This window comes from Amblyraja radiata, chromosome 8 (assembly GCF_010909765.2).
Source record: "Amblyraja radiata isolate CabotCenter1 chromosome 8, sAmbRad1.1.pri, whole genome shotgun sequence".
In the NCBI taxonomy this organism is placed as follows: domain Eukaryota; kingdom Metazoa; phylum Chordata; class Chondrichthyes; order Rajiformes; family Rajidae; genus Amblyraja; species Amblyraja radiata.
In genome coordinates, this window is record NC_045963.1 from 47,286,065 (window position 1) to 47,301,938 (window position 15,874).

At 46.5% G+C, this 15,874-nt stretch overlaps 1 protein-coding gene across 2 annotated transcripts in view; it reads right to left on the minus strand.

The window, feature by feature from the left end:
- The window catches only part of fam98a (family with sequence similarity 98 member A), a 49,014-nt gene extending 35,551 nt beyond the window's left edge, over positions 1–13,463 (minus strand). Inside the window, exon 1 of one of the 2 annotated variants that reach the window (XM_033025828.1) lies at positions 13,298–13,463. In XM_033025828.1, the coding sequence (XP_032881719.1) occupies positions 13,298–13,434 (137 nt within the window). In that variant the 5' untranslated portion in view covers positions 13,435–13,463. The remainder of the gene's footprint in view (positions 1–13,297) is intronic. The other variant, XM_033025827.1, reaches the window with a different exon arrangement.
- Positions 13,464–15,874: the final 2,411 nt, after the last annotated feature.

Here is a 15,874-nt window from a genome sequence, read left to right on the forward strand (position 1 = left end):
CTGGTCCTCCAAAAATATTCCAAATGGAATTTAAACTGGAGTGGACCCACCACCACCAAACTCCAAACTCTGAAAAATAACAGCCTATTGCACTTTATCTGTTTATTTATTGTGTATATATATGGTCTATGGTATATAGACACACTGAACTTTTATCTCCTGTTCTGTATTATGTTTACATATTCTGTTGTGCTGCAGCAAGCAAGAATTTCATTGTACTATCTGGGACACATGACAATAAAACTCTCTTGACTCTTGACTTGGACTTAAGCAAAAAAGGGTTCTTGGGAAAAAAGAGCTACCTTAAATTTACTTGCATCTGGTTGGGTAACTATGGTAGGGTGAAGACTATTCCATGCTTTAATTGTTCGGGGGAACTCCATGGAGCAGCCAGCATCTCTGGATAGAAGAAATTGGGTGACGTTTCGGGTAGAGACCCTTCTTTAGATTTCCTGTGGTTTTAGTGTTTTTAGTTTAATTTAAAGATACAGCGTGGAAACACCGAGTCCATGCCGACCACCGATCACCCGTACACTAGTTCTATCCCACACATTAGCGACGCAAGTCAAGTCAAGAGTGTTTTATTCTCTCTCGTCTCAGTTAGAACAATGTGGAATTCCCTGCCACAGAGGGCAGTGGAGGCCAAATCACTGGATGGATTTAAGAGAGAGTTAGATAGAGTTCTAGGGGCTAGTGGAATCAAGGGATATGGGGAGAAGGCAGGCACGGGTTATTGATTGGGGATGATCAGCTATGATCACAATGATTGGCGGTGCTGGTTCGAAGGGCCAAATGGCCTCCTCCTGCACCTATTTTCTATGTTTCTATGAAATCCATACTTGCAGCAGCACAACAGAATATGTAAACATAGTACTCTGTAAACAATGTTATAAACGGGAAAACAACAGTGTATATTTATATATGAATATATAACTATATAAACATATATACATATATATATATATATATATATATGTGGGTGTGTATAATATATATACCCACACACACACACAATTTCACTCCTGGGATAAATAAAGTTCTATCGTATAGTATCCTGTGTGTAGGAAGGAACTGCAGATGCTGGTTTAAACTGAAGATAGATACAAAAAGCTGGAGTAACTCAACAGGTCAGACAGAATCTCTGCACAAAAGGAAAATATTATGTTTTGGGTTGGGTCTGAAAAAGGTTCCTGCACACCTTAGGAATGTGAAAGGAAACAAGAGCACCTGGAGAAAACCCATGCGATCAAAGGGAAAAGGAGCAAACTCCATACAGACAGCACCCATATTCAGGATCAATTCCGGGTCTCTGGCACTTTTAGCCAGCAACTTTATAGCCAATGCACTGCCCCATAGTCTTGAACTGAATTAAAACATAATGTAGATGTAAAGGGGGACACAGCGTCACTTAGAGATTTAAGACTGAAAACTGGATAGTTTCTTTTTTATTAGTAACCAAAGTTATCAACGTATAATCTTTTGTGTGTTGAAAACAAAATATAGTGGCACAGCTGGTGGACTTGCTGCCACACAGGGCAGAGATCTGTGTTCGATCCTGTCCTCGAGCACTGTCTGTGTTGAATTTGCATATTCTCCCTGCAAGCATGTGGCTTTCCTTCCACATCCCAAAGACGCATTGGCTTTGTAGGTTAACTTGTCTCTGTAAAATTGCCGCTAATGTGTAGGGATGGGTGAGGAAAGTGGGATAACAGAACTTGTGTGAATGGGTAGACAAAAATGCTGGAGACACTCAGCGGGTGAGGCAGCATCTATGGAGCAAAGGAAATAGGCGACATAGAAACATAGAAAATAGGTGCAGGAGTAGGCCATTCGGCCCTTCGAGCCTGCACCGCCATTCAATATGATCATAGCTGATCATCCAACTCAGTATCCTGTACCTGCCTTCTCTCCATACCCCTGATCCCTTTCGCCACAAGGGCCACATCTAACTCCCGACGTTTCGGGTCGAGACCCTTCTTCAGACTGATGCGAGGGTGGGGGGGGGGGGGGGGGGGATGCAGTAAGAAGAAAAGAAGAGGCGGAGACGGTGGGCTGAGGGAGAGCTGGGAAGGGGAGGAGAAAGCAGAGACTACCAGAAATTGGACTTCAATGTTCATACCGCTGGGGTGTAAACTGCCCAAGCAAAATATGAGGTGCTGCTCCTCCAATTTACGGTGGGCCTCACTCTAGTCATAGAGGAGGCCCAGGACAGAAAGGTCGGATTCGGAATGGGAGGGGGAGTTGAAGTGCTGAGCCACCGGGAGATCAGGTTGGTTATTGCGAACCGAGCGGAGGTGTTGGACGAAGCGATCGCCAAGCCTACGCTTGGTCCCACCGATGTAGAACAGCTGACACCTAGAACAGTGGATGCAATAGATGAGGTTGGAGGAGGTGCAGGTGAACCTCTGCCGCACCTGGAACGACTGCTTGGGTCCTTGAATGGAGTCAAGGGGGGAGGTAAAGCGACAAGTGTAGCATTTCCTGCGGTTGCAAGGGAAAGTGCCAGGAGAGGGGGAGTTTGGGTGGGAAGGGACGAATTGACCAGGGAGTTACGGAAGGAGCGGTCTCTGCGGAAAGCCGACAGGGGAGGAGATGGGAAAATGGTTGGCCAGTGGTGGGATCCCGTTGGTAGACAAAAAAGCTGGAGAAAATCAGCGGGCGAGGCAGCATGTATGGAGCGAAGGAATAGGCGACGTTTCGGGTTGAGACCCTTCTTCAGACTGATGTCGGGGGTGGGGGGGGGCGGGAAAAAGAAAGGAAGAGGTGGAGACAATAGGCTGTGGGAGAGCTGGGAATGGGAGGGGAAGGAGGGAGAAAGCAAGGACTACCTGAAATTGGAGAACTGAGTCGAGGTGTTGGGCGAAGCGATCGCCAAGCCTGCGCTTGGTCTCACCGAGGTTGATCATACGCTGAATAATCCAACCACATTTTTGTTTGGAAGTGGAAAGAAATAATAGAAATTGCATTCATTGCAACGTGTAAAGAGTTGAGATACTGCATTATAATTTTGCTGCATGTCATTGTGGTATATATCATGTCTTGATTGGTGAATATGTTTAGTTTGTGACTTTATTTGAAGCAGAAATAATATGTGAATGTTTTATCGAACATAATTCCGACTGGTAACTACGCACTTCGTCCGAGCACATTATCGCACGCGTCATGCAAGCCGTCTTAAATGACCACCTAAACAGTCATTTACAACCTAAAAAGCTGCCTAGGTTGCCCGGCTGGAAACAGAGAAAAAAAGGTTAAGTGAATAGCCTCCAATGACATGAATTTATGAATCATAATCAAAAAGAAAATTGACTAAAAAATTGACAAGTCTTTCCTTCCTAAATACTGATTTGTTTTACTAAAATGTTGTCTTTGTAGATGAGAATACACACTTTCTTCCAAATAAATAATTTGCTTAATGATTACAATCGAGTTCAAGTTAAGCTTGGCTGGATCTTCTCATTCACGTCTTTGAAATGGTAATGAAATAAAATATCATAGCAGGCAACATACTGGTGAATCTCCTCTGTAGCCTTACTAAAGCAATCACATACTTTTTCTGCTGACCCGAATTACACACTGTATTCCAGCTATGGCCTAACTAATGTACCATAAACTCCCTGCTCTTACCTTCAATGCCCCAGTAAATGAAGACATGTGTCTCGATGCTTTCTTGACCATCTTATCAACTTATGCAACTGATACTTGGATACATCCATTATGGTCACTCTGCTCCTCAGTAAGTCATACAGTCATAAGGCAAGAAACAGACCTCCAACCTTATTGTTTCCCAGCCCCACACAGCCCGGTTTCACCTTCTCCCCAAAATCCACAAACACAACTGCCCTGGCAGACCCATTGTTTCTGCCTGCTCCTGTCCCACGGAAATGATTTCCACGTACCTCGACTACATCCTATCCCCCCTGGTCCAATCTCTCCCGACCCATGTCCAAGATACCTCACATGCTCTTCGTCTCTTTAATGACCTGCTTTTCGAGCCCCCACTCCCTCATCTTTACTATGGATGTTCAGTCACTCTGCACCTCCATCCCCCACCAGGAAGGCCTTAAAGCCCTCAGTTTTTTCCTCGACCGCAGAACCATCCAATTTCCCTCTATTAACACTCTACTCCACCTAGCGGAGCTGGTCCTCAGCCTCCACAACTTCTCCTTTGACTCCTCCCACTTCCTCCAAGCCGTAGCTATGGGCACCCGCTTGGACCCCAGCTATGCCTGCCTCTTTGTAGGATACGTTGAACAATCCATGTTCAAGGCGTACACTGGCCCTATCCCCAAACTCTATCACATTTACATTGATGACTGAATCGGTGCTACCTCCTGGACCCACGGACTCATGAACTTCATCAACTTCATCACCAATTTTCTTCCTGCACGCAAATTTACTTCGACCATCTCCAACACCTCCCTCCCCTTTCTTGATCTCAGTCACCATCACAGGAAATAGACTATTGACTGACGTCTATTACAAACCCACTGACTCCCACAACCATCTCGACACTTCTTCCCACCGTGCTTCCTGCAAAGACTGTCCCCTACTCCCAATTCTTCCATCTACGCCGCATCTGCGCCCAAGACGAGGTGTTCCATACTAGGACAACCGAGATGTCCTCATTCTTTAGGGAACAGGGGTTTCCCTCTCCCATCACAGATGGTGCCCTCACTCGTGTCTCCTCGGTATTCCGCAGGTCCATCCTTGCTCCCCCTCCCCTCTGGTCAAAACAGAGTCCCTAGTTCTTACCTCCCACCCCATCAGCCGTTGCATACAACACATAATCCTCCAAAATTTTCGCCACCTCCAACGGGATCCCACCACTACCCACATTTTCCCATCCCTTTCCACCTTCCGCAGAGACCGTTCCCTCCACAACTCCCTGGTTAATTCATCCCTTCCCACCCAAACCACCCCCTCCCCAGGTACTTTAACCTGCAACCGCAGAACACCTGTCGCTATACCTCCTCCCTCCAGGGACCCCAACAGTCCTTTCAGGTTAGGCTAGGCAGAGATTCATGTGCACCTCCTCCAACCTCGTGTACTGTATCCGTTGTTCGAGATGTGGACTCTTATACATTGGCAAGGCCAAACATAGAAAAATCGAAAGTAGGTGCAGGAGAAGGCCATTCGGCCCTTCGAGCCAGCACCACCATTCAATATGATCATGGATGATCATCCAAAATCAGCACCCCATTCTGGCTTTTCCCCCATATCCCCGATTCCCTTAGCCCTAAGAGCTAAACCTACCTCTCTCTTGAAAACATCCAGTGAATTGGCCTCCATTGCCTTCTGCGGCAGAGAATTACACATTCACATTCACAACATTCACAAGGTTTTCCTCGTCTCAGTCCTAAATGGCCTACTCCTTATTCTTAAAATGTGACCCCTGGTTCTGGACACCCCCAACGTAGACTGGGCGATCGTTTCGCGGAACACCTTCGCTCAGGCCGCCTGAACCTATCTGATCTCCTGTTTGCTAGACACTTTAATTCTCCTTCCCATTCCCACACTGACCTTTCAGTCCTAGGTCTCCTCCATTGTCGAGTGAGGCTAAACACAAATTGGAGGAACAGCATCTCATATTTCGTTTGGGCAGCTTACAGCCCAATGGAATGAGTATTGATTTTTCTAACTTCAAGTAACCCCGGCATTCCCTCTCTATCTATCCCTCCTCCACCCAAGTCACACCAGCTTCTCGTTTTCACCCAACAAACAGCTGACAAAGGCCTGTTTCTTTTATCATCATCACTTTTTTGCATATCTTTTATTCATTGTTCTTTATCTCTCTACATCATCGTCTATATCTCTCGTTTCTCTTTCCTGTGACTTTCAGGCTGAAAAAGGGTCGCAACCTGAAACGTCACCCATTCTTTCTCTCCAGAGATGCTGCCTGTCCCGCTGAGTTACTCCAGCTTTTTGTATCTATGTTTGGTTTAAACCAGCATCTGCAATTCCGTCCTACACATACTCTTTTGCACTCGTTTGACCCATAACCCTCTCAACCTTTTCTACCCAAGTGTTTGTTATATGCTGTTATCGTACCTGCCTCAACCACCTCCTCTGCCAGCTAGTTCAATATACCTACCACCCACTGAGTGAAACGGTTGCCCATCAGGTTCCTATTAAATCTCACCCGTCACCTTAAATCAATGTCGTCTGGTTTTTAATTTCCCTACTCTGGATAAAAGACTGTGCATTCACCCTATCTATTCACCTCATGATTTTATGCACCTCTGTAAGATCACCCCCTCAGCCTCCTGCTTAGTTTAGTTTAAAGATCCAGCATGGACACAGGCCTTTCGGCCCATCGTGTCCATGCCGACCATCGATCGCTCGTTCACTAGTTATCCCACTACATACTAAGGGAAATTAACAGAAACTAATTAACTTACAAAGCCACATGTCTTTGGGATGTGGAAGGAAACCAGAGCCGGGGGAAACCCACTCGGTAACAGCGAGAACGTACAAGCTCCACACAGACCGCACTTGTAGTCAGGATCAAACCCAGGTCTCGGGCACTGTGAGGCAGCAGCTCTACCAGTGCACCACTGTGCTGCCCTCTGTGCCATGGTGCCATCCTGTTCAACCAATCCTCAAGTACAACTAATCAATAAACCAAATTTATTGTGCCTCTCAAAATGCATCGCCTCACTGTTGTCAGGATTAAAATTTAATTTGCCATGACTTTGTCCATTTTACCGGTCTTGTACTGTAGCCAAGGACTACCCCCCTCATTATCAACACTATACCAATGTTCACGTTATCTGCAAAAACTTACTAATCATACTGTTCCAGAATGTTAACGTATATAACAAAAGCAAAAGTCCCCGCACAGATCCCTGCATACACCATAGATCACAGGCTAATCGTCAAAACAAGCCTCAACTATCACCAAACCAATTTTGGATCAAATTTGCCCAGGATTCCAGGGTCTTACCTTTTGAAGCAATATCTCACATGGTACCTTGAAGGCCTTACTGAAAGATTACATCAACTGTACCAACCTCATAGAACAGTACAGTACAGGAACAGGCCCTTTGGTCCAATGTCCATGCCAAACATGGTGCCAGATTAAACTAATCTCCTCTGATGGCATATGATCCATATCCCTCCATTCCCATCATATCCATATGCTTAGCTAAAAGCCTCTTAAATGCCAATATCATGTCTGCCTTCACCACCACCCCTGGCAGAGTGTTCCAGGCACCCTCTCTGTGTTACAAAACTTGGCCTGCATATCCCATTGAAACTTTGCTCCTCACACCTTAAAGCCCTCTGGTCTTTGACATTTCCACCCAGAGAAAAAAAGGTTGATTGTCTTGCCTTATTTATGCCTTTCATAATTAAATATACTTCTATCAGATCACCCCTTAGCCTCCGATCTTCCAGAGAAAATAATCCAAGTTTGTCCAACCTCTCCTTATAGCTATCACCTTCTAATCCAGGCAGCATTCTGACAAACATCTGCACACTTTCTAAAGCCTCCACAACCACATCCTTCAGTAATCAGGGGACCAGAATTGCACACAGGAAAGTGGCCGAACGAAAGTCTCCAAAGCTGCAATATGACTTTATGACCCTTACACTCAATGTCCCGACCAATAAAGGTAAGCATACCATACTACTTTACCAGTCTATCAACTTGTGTTGGCACTTTTAGGAAACTATGGACCTGAGCCCCAAGATTCCTTTATACACCAACACTGTTAAGGGTCTTGCCATTACCTGTCTATTTTCCCCATATATTCAACCACCCAAAATCCAATAGCTCACACTTGCTCAGATTAAACTCCCATCTGCAATATCTCCACAAACAATAGAGCCCTCAGCAAACATCCCTGCAGAACTCCACTGATGACAGACATCCAGCTAGCATTATACCCTTCCACCACAATCCTGTCTTCCGAGTAAGCCAGTTCTGAATCCATACAACCTAATTACGATGGATACGTCACAAAGTGCTCGAGTAACTCAGCGGATCAGGCAGCACCCTGGAGAACACGTATAGGTGGCATTTCGGATCAGGTCCCTTCTTCTGAAGATGAGCCCAGACCGAAATGTCACCTATCCATGTTTTCCTGGGATGCTGCCTGACCCGCCGAGTTACTCCAGCACTTTGTGTCCTTTTTATAAACCAGCATCTGCAGTTCCTTGTTTACATGGTCACCGTGTATCCCACTCATTGAGACAATTATTTACATCGTCAAAAATCTCAATCACATAGGACCACCCTTTATGTCCACGGAGAAAATTCTTCTTTAAACCTGTTTTTCCAAATTCAGATTAATCTTATTTACGAGGGTTTTGTTTCTCCACGAGTCTAAAGTTACCTGGCTTATTCCTACTGCTTTTCTCTCTTCTCAAATGCTGCCAGACTTAATATTTTCAGCAGTTTCTATGTTTACCAACAATTTCAGATTGACAATGTTTCTGAATTAAGGTGTCAGAATGAGCTCCGTGATAATACGCAGACAACATTGACAAGGAGATTATTATACTTCCCAAACATTTCTTAGAAAGATACTTTCTTGAATTATTGTAGGCAACTTACCAGAATTTTCACTCATGGCAATGAAGAACAGCAAAATATGTCCCTATTAGGTGGGCATGTAATTGCTGTGCATTGTGCATGTGGTTACTTTGTCCTGTCTGGTATTGATCTTCTTGAGTGCTGCTGGAACTGCAGACGTGAGGATATCCCATCTCATTCCTGACTTGCATCTTGTGGATGACAGTAGGATTGGGGTGGGAAGAGGAGACATCTATGGAGAGTTGCCCACTGAATAAACTCACCTTTTGTCATAGTAAGTTTATGGCTGGTCTACTTAGATTTCCAGTCAATGAGTCAACAATGATCATGCAATAAATTAAATGATGGTAATGCCATTGAATGTCAAGAGATAGCAGTACAATATCCAAAGTGTAGGATATAGGAAGTCAGAGTGCAGAGGACAATATTGAAGAAATATAGAAATATTATAGAATAAGGTTATAATATGTTGCTCTCCCACATTCTACCAAAACCAATATAACACAGCAAGCACAAGGACAATGGGCAAACAAATCAGTATTACAGGTAGGTTAGATCAGCAGCAATTTAGTCGGAGACGTCAGGACCACCAGAAGCCGCTCCCCGAGCTGCGCCCCCTCATCGGGACACCGACCCCCAGGCCCACTGCAAGCACGGAGATCCCAGAGACCCACAGCCAGCAGCAGCCCAGCCCAGCCCCGCTCCAACTACAGAGGAACCTGGGTTGCGGATGACGGGGCGCAGCTCGGGGCGTCGTAGGGGCCCATCGGGGAGCGGGTTCCTGTTGGTCTTGACGTCTCCGGCCACCTGCCATCCTCCGGGAACTGTACCGCCCTTGCAGGAGAGTGGGGTTGTTTGCAGTTGCAGAGGGAGGGGGCAAGGGCGGTACAGTTTCCAGTCTCAGCTCCAGTCCAGGGGGGTGGCCGGAGACGTCAGGACCATTGCAAGCACGGAGATCCCAGAGACCCACAGCCAGCAGCAACTCCAGCCCAGCCCCGCTCCAACTCCAGAGGAACACGTAGGGGCAGAAGCTGATGGTGTGCAAGGTACGTCTTGTTCTTGGGGTGGCGGATGAGGGGGCGCAGCTCGGGCTGTGGGCAAACTGCCACTTGTCGCCGTAGCGGCCCATTGGGGAGCGGATTCCTCTGGAGTTGGAGGGGGAGGGGGGTATTGTGCTGTTTTATCGCCCCCTGCTATCCCAGGGACAGGGAGACACAGCGGCTTTTTAGACTGGTGGGCAATCACTTCCAAAGTTCTGCCCACACAGTCAGTACACCTCTCCTACACTGCATTTCATACAAACATTTATTAACAAGAAAAAACTCCATTGAAGACTCAAACACGCGACCGAGTTTACTGCCGGGATCAAGGCGCAAACTCGGGACCTTGCGGATATGAGCCGAGCACTCTACCACTGAGCCAGCCATTAAAATCTACGCTAAAAAATGTCCATTCCGAAGACCGACAAATTCTGAATTACGAAAAGTGTCTGGTCCCAAGGCTTTCGGATAAAAGGTTGTGCACCTGTATAGGAACATAGAAATTAGGTGCAGGAGTAGGCCATTCAGCCCTTCGAGCCTGCACCGCCATTCAATATGATCATGGCTGATCATCCAACTCAGTATCCCGTACCTGCCTTCTCTCCATACCCTCTGATCCCCTTAGCCACAAGGGCCACATCTAACTCCCTCTTAAATATAGCCAATGAACTGGCCTCAACTACCCTCTGTGGCAGAGAGTCCCAAAGATTCACCACTCTCTGTGTGAAAAAAGTTTTTCTCATCTCGGTTTTAAAGGATTTCCCCCTTATCCTTAAGCTGTGACCCCTTGTCCTGGACTTCCCCAACATCGGGAACAATCTTCCTGCATCTAGCCTGTCCAACCCCTTAAGAATTTTGTAAGTTTCTATAAGATCCCCTCTCAATCTCCTAAATTCTAGAGAGTATAAACCAAGTCTATCCAGTCTTTCTTCATAAGATAGTCCTGACATCCCAGGAATCAGTCTGGTGAACCTTCTCTGCACTCCCTCTATGGCAATAATGTCCTTCCTCAGATTTGGAGACCAAAACTGTACGCAATACTCCAGGTGTGGTCTCACCAAGACCCTGTACAACTGCAGTAGAACCTCCCTGCTCCTATACTCAAATCAAATATAGTGATACAATGTGGAAACAGGCCCGGAAAGGGAAACGAGAGATATAGACGATGATGTAGAGAGATAAAGAACAATTAACTTTAATGTATGAAAGATAGAATAGGCCATGAGGGGTCCAAACATCATATTTCTAAAGACACAAGGAACTGCAGATGCTGGTTTATCAAAAGAAGCCACAAAGTGCCGGAGTAACTCAGCGGGTCAGATAGCATCTCTGGAAAACATGGACAGGTCTCAGTTTGCTGAGATTCAATAGGAAGGACTTAGATGCTTCAAGAGAACATTAACAAGCTGAATGGACCAGAATATGGAAGATGCAACGTAATGTGGAAAATGTTATGTCATAGAGTGAGACAGTGGGGAAACAGGCCCATCGGCCCAACTTGGCCCATCAGCCCAACACATCAACCAACATGTGCCATCTACACTATTCCCATTTGCCTGTTTGGCACATATTCCTCTAAACCTGTCCTATCCATGTACCTGTTTAAATGGTTTTTAAACATTGCAATAGTCCCTGTGTCAACTACCTCTTCCGGAAGCTCGTTCCATACATCCACCACATGCTTTGTGTAAAAAGTTACCCCTCAGATTCCGACAAAATCTTTCCACTTTCACCTTAAACCTATGCGCTACTTCCCCTACTCCGGGCAAGAGACTCTGCGTCTATCCGATTTATTCCACTCATGATTTTATACACCTCTTTCAGATCACCCCTCATCCTCCTGCGCTCCAGGGAATAGAAAACCAGCCTGCTCAACCTCTCGCTATAGCTCAGACCCTTGAGTTCTGGCAACATCCTGGTAAATCTTCTCTGCAAATAGACACAAAATGTTGAAGTAACTCAGCAGGACAGGCAACATCTCTGGAGAGAAGGAATGGGTGACATTTCGGGTCGAGACCCTTCTTCAGACTGAGAGTCAGGGCAGAGGGAGTCTAGAGATATGGAAGGGTAACGACAGATCAAAGCAGACGATGATAAGGAAATATAGAATGATTGTTAGCTGAGGAGAAAGTGACAAGGAGGCATACAACCAGTAAAATTAATAAGAAGGACAGTGAAACTAATCGGAGAACTAGAGTGGGAGAGGGACAGAGAGAGAGGGAAAGCAAGGGTTACTTGAAGTTAGAGAATTCAATATTCATACCACTGGGCTGCCTAAGCAAAATATGAGGTGTTGTTCCTACAGTTTGCATTGGGCCTCACTCTGACAGTGGAGGAGGCCCAGGATAGAAATGTCACTATGGGAATGGGAGTTAAAGTGTTTAGTAATTGAGAAATCACGTAGGCCTAGGTGGACTGTGCGAAGGGGTTCAGCAAAACGATCGCGAGCCTGCGCTTGGGGCTGCCGAAAACAGAGGGACCAACATGACTCTAATGACTACTTTTGTAACTGTCAGCGCCAGAAACATGGCGATTCTTTGTGTATTGTGTACAAAAGCAAAGACTTTCGAACTCTTACACTCAATGTCCCGACCAATAAAGGTAAGCTGTATCCTAAGTACATGTGACAATTGAGTATCAATGAATCAAAGGAGGTGGAAAGGAATAGGTTTACTGGGGATACACAAAAATGCTGGAGAAACTCAGCGGGTGCAGCAGCATCTATGGAGCGAAGGAGATAGGTAACGTTTTGGGCCGAAACCCTTCTTCAGGTTTACTGGAGGGATGGTTAGTGAAATGGATAGGCTACGGTGGAGAGAATGGAAACAAGAAGTAGATATTTCTTGAAACTGGAGAATTCAATGTTTATTCCTTTGGGTTGTTAGCTAACCACGTGGAATATGAGGTGCCCCTTCTCTAGTTTGCTTGTGGCCTTCCTCTGGCAACGAAGGATACAGAGCACAGAAAGATCAGTATGGGACTGGAAAGAAAGATTCCCTTCAGAACTAAGTGGACAGTGCAAGTTCATAACATTTACTTCGAGAAATTTTGGTTCTTTAGTTAACTGAAAATGATCACTTCAAATCCAAATCAGATCATTGGCTTCTTGACTTAGGACATCAAATGTTATTAATATGATGATCATGTATTTGTACTAGGTGAAGTCAGAGATTGCCAGATGTTGCTACTAATGTTTCCAAGCGATTTAGTAAATGCTTAACAAACACTATGTTTGTCATTTAAGATATAACCTTAAATAGGTCAAATCACCAGCCCTGCCACAAGGTAGTAACCGCGACAGAGTTGCATCAAGTGTTCAATGCGGCCGAACAATGAGCCACACACAATTAGGCAAAAATAGCAGAGTAAAGTAAAACTCGCCGGCCTTTCTGAGCGGCTGGTTATCAATGAAACCTGCAGGATCAGCACGGGGCGGAGGGTGACCAAGCAGCCGCAGGGCCTGCTGATGGCCGACACCTCGCAGGCACAGCCAGCCCGGGCCTGCTGTCAGGTGAGCCCCGAGGCCTTGCGGCGGCGACTGGGGGATGTTGGCCGGAGTCCAGGCTGCCATTGGCGGCAGACGCCCTGTGTCGCCCACCTGGGGCCCGGCCCGGCCTAGCCTGGCAGAAGCCTCCGGAAGAGGCGAGGCGAGGCGAGGCGCCTGCTTGCCCACCCCCCCCGTCCCCGTCCCCGTCCCCGTCCCAGTCCCCGTCCGTACCCCAGGTCCTCCAGCGAGTCGAGGACATCGTTCTCCATTACGCGGCCGGTGCCGCTGCCGGTTGCCGGTACCGGACTGTCCCCGTCCTCCTCGGCGCCGGCGCCGCCGCCGTCCGCCGCCTTCTGCTTGGTTGGCATGTCCGGGGCCTCGCACCAAGCGGCCCGTGCGACCGCCTGACGGTCCCCACATATAAACCCGCGTATTATTTATATATATATATACATACATACAGATATTTTAAAATACTTTAAAAATTACAACAACTATAAATTAATAGCTCAGACATGGGTTCGCAAATCATTATTAAATAAAGCCTGATACAGGCAGCAGCCTGCAGCCAAGGACCCCGGTGTGAGAGGCTCCTGGACCGTTATCCCCATGGCGACCGATCAAACTCCAGCACACTCTGCAAAGAAGGGGAATTATCTGTGTGACATGAATGCGGTTACATGTAAAGAAGCACCCCACAGGATTTGTAAAGAACTTGGCCTGTATTTGTATGCCTTCAGTCTTTGGGGAAACCCCCACCCGAGGAACAAAAATGTCTGATTTTACTCCAAGCTCCAGAGAAACGCGGAGAACCCTGTGGATGCTCGTTGCACAGCTGGAAGATATGAAGCGCTGCTGCAGAGTGACTGCACTCATCCAGAGCCCACACGGTAGTAGAAAATTACTCTGCCTGAATGCACGCTGTGACACAAGGATGATCATTTTCAAGTTCTGCTCTTGCTCCCCTCTGCCTCCAACGTGGTCCCATCACTAGTCACATTTTCCCACCGCCACCCTTTTCCACCTTCCGTAGAGACCGCTCCCTCTACAACTTCTTGATTCACTCATCCCTTCCCGCCCAAACCACTCCTTCCCCGGGTCATTTCCCCTGCAACCGCAGGAGATGAGGATAGAGGAGATGCATGTGAACCTCTGTTTCACCTGGATGGACTGCTGGGGTCCCTGGATGGAGGCAAGGAAGGAGGTATACACCTAACTACCACCCCCCACTCTGACCCCCTTCCTTTCTCCCCCAACCCACTACCTCTCTTCCCCCATGTGCCCTATCTGGACTCCCACCAATTTCTCCACATCCAAACCCCACCCGCTACTTTCCTTCCTCCAATTCTTCAAACCTGTCATGCACCTTCTGTTCTTATCTCTGGTCTTTGTTCCAAATATCTGCCTATCAACCCCCCCCCCCCCCATGTCGACCTATTATTACCTGTCGCTTTGTCCTGCCTCTCCCCTTTTCCAGTTTTTATCCCCCCTCCCATTTTTCTGAAGAAGGGTCTCAACCCGAAACATCACCTACCCATGTTGTCCAGAGCTGCTGCCAGAGCTACTGAGTTTCTCCAGCACATTGTGCCCTTTTGCGTATTAACCGGCATCTACAGTTTTTTGTTTCTGCTCTTTTAAAAATTTACTTGTGACCATGTGCGCTTTCTCTGGGTGTTCCGGTTTCCTTGTAGGTTAATTTGCCTCTAAATTGCCTCTAATGTGAAGGGAGTGGATGCGAGAGTGGAATAACTTAGGTGACAAAGAGTAGGTGCTGGGGCCACAACTATTTATGATATATATTAATGATTTAGATGATGTGATTAAAAGTAACACTAGCAAATTTGCAGATGACACAAAGCTGGGTGGCAGTGTGAACTGTAAAGAGGATGCTAGGAGGTTGCAGGGTGACTTGAACAGGTTGAGTGAGTGGGCAGATGCATGGCAGTTGTAGTATAATGTAGATAAATGTGAGGTTGTCCACTTTGGCGACAAGAACAAGGAGGCAGATTATTATCTCAATTGTGTCAGATTAGGAAAAAGGAAATGCAATGAGACCTGGGTGTCCTTGTACACCAGTCACTGAAAGTAAACATGTAGGTACAACAGGCAGTGAAGAAAGCTAATGGCATTTTGGCCTTCATAACGAGAGGATTTGAGTATAGGTCCTTCTGTAGTTGTACAGGGCCCTGGTGAAAGAGCTAATAGTCAAATCTAATAGTCAAATCTAAAATGGTGTTGTTCTTTTACAAATGCATGGACTAGTAGAACAGGGCCTTGTACCCTGATTGAAGTGGTAGGAAACTGCATTTGAGTTTGGTGGCCCTGCACCCTGATTGAAGTGGTAGGATTTGAGTATAGGACCAGGGAGGTTCTACTGCAGTTGTACAGGGTCTTGGTGAGACCACACCTGGAGTATTGCGTACAGTTTTGGTCTCCTAATCTGAGGAAGGACATTCTTGCCATAGAGGGAGTACAGAGAAGGTTCACCAGACTGATTCCTGGGATGTCAGGACTTTCATATGAAGAAACACTGGATAGACTCGGTTTGTACTCGCTAGAAGTTAACTCCTTCTTAAATATAGCCAATGAACTGGCCTCAACTACCTTCTGTGGCAGAGAATTCCACAGATTCCACAGATTCACCACTTTCTGTGTGAAAACGGTTTTTCTCATCTCGGTCCTAAAAGATTTCCCCCTTATCCTTAAACTGTGACCCCTTGTTCTGGACTTCCCCAACATCGGGAACAATCTTCCTGCATCTAGCCTATCCAACCCCTTAAGAATTTTGTAAGTTTCTATAAGATCCCC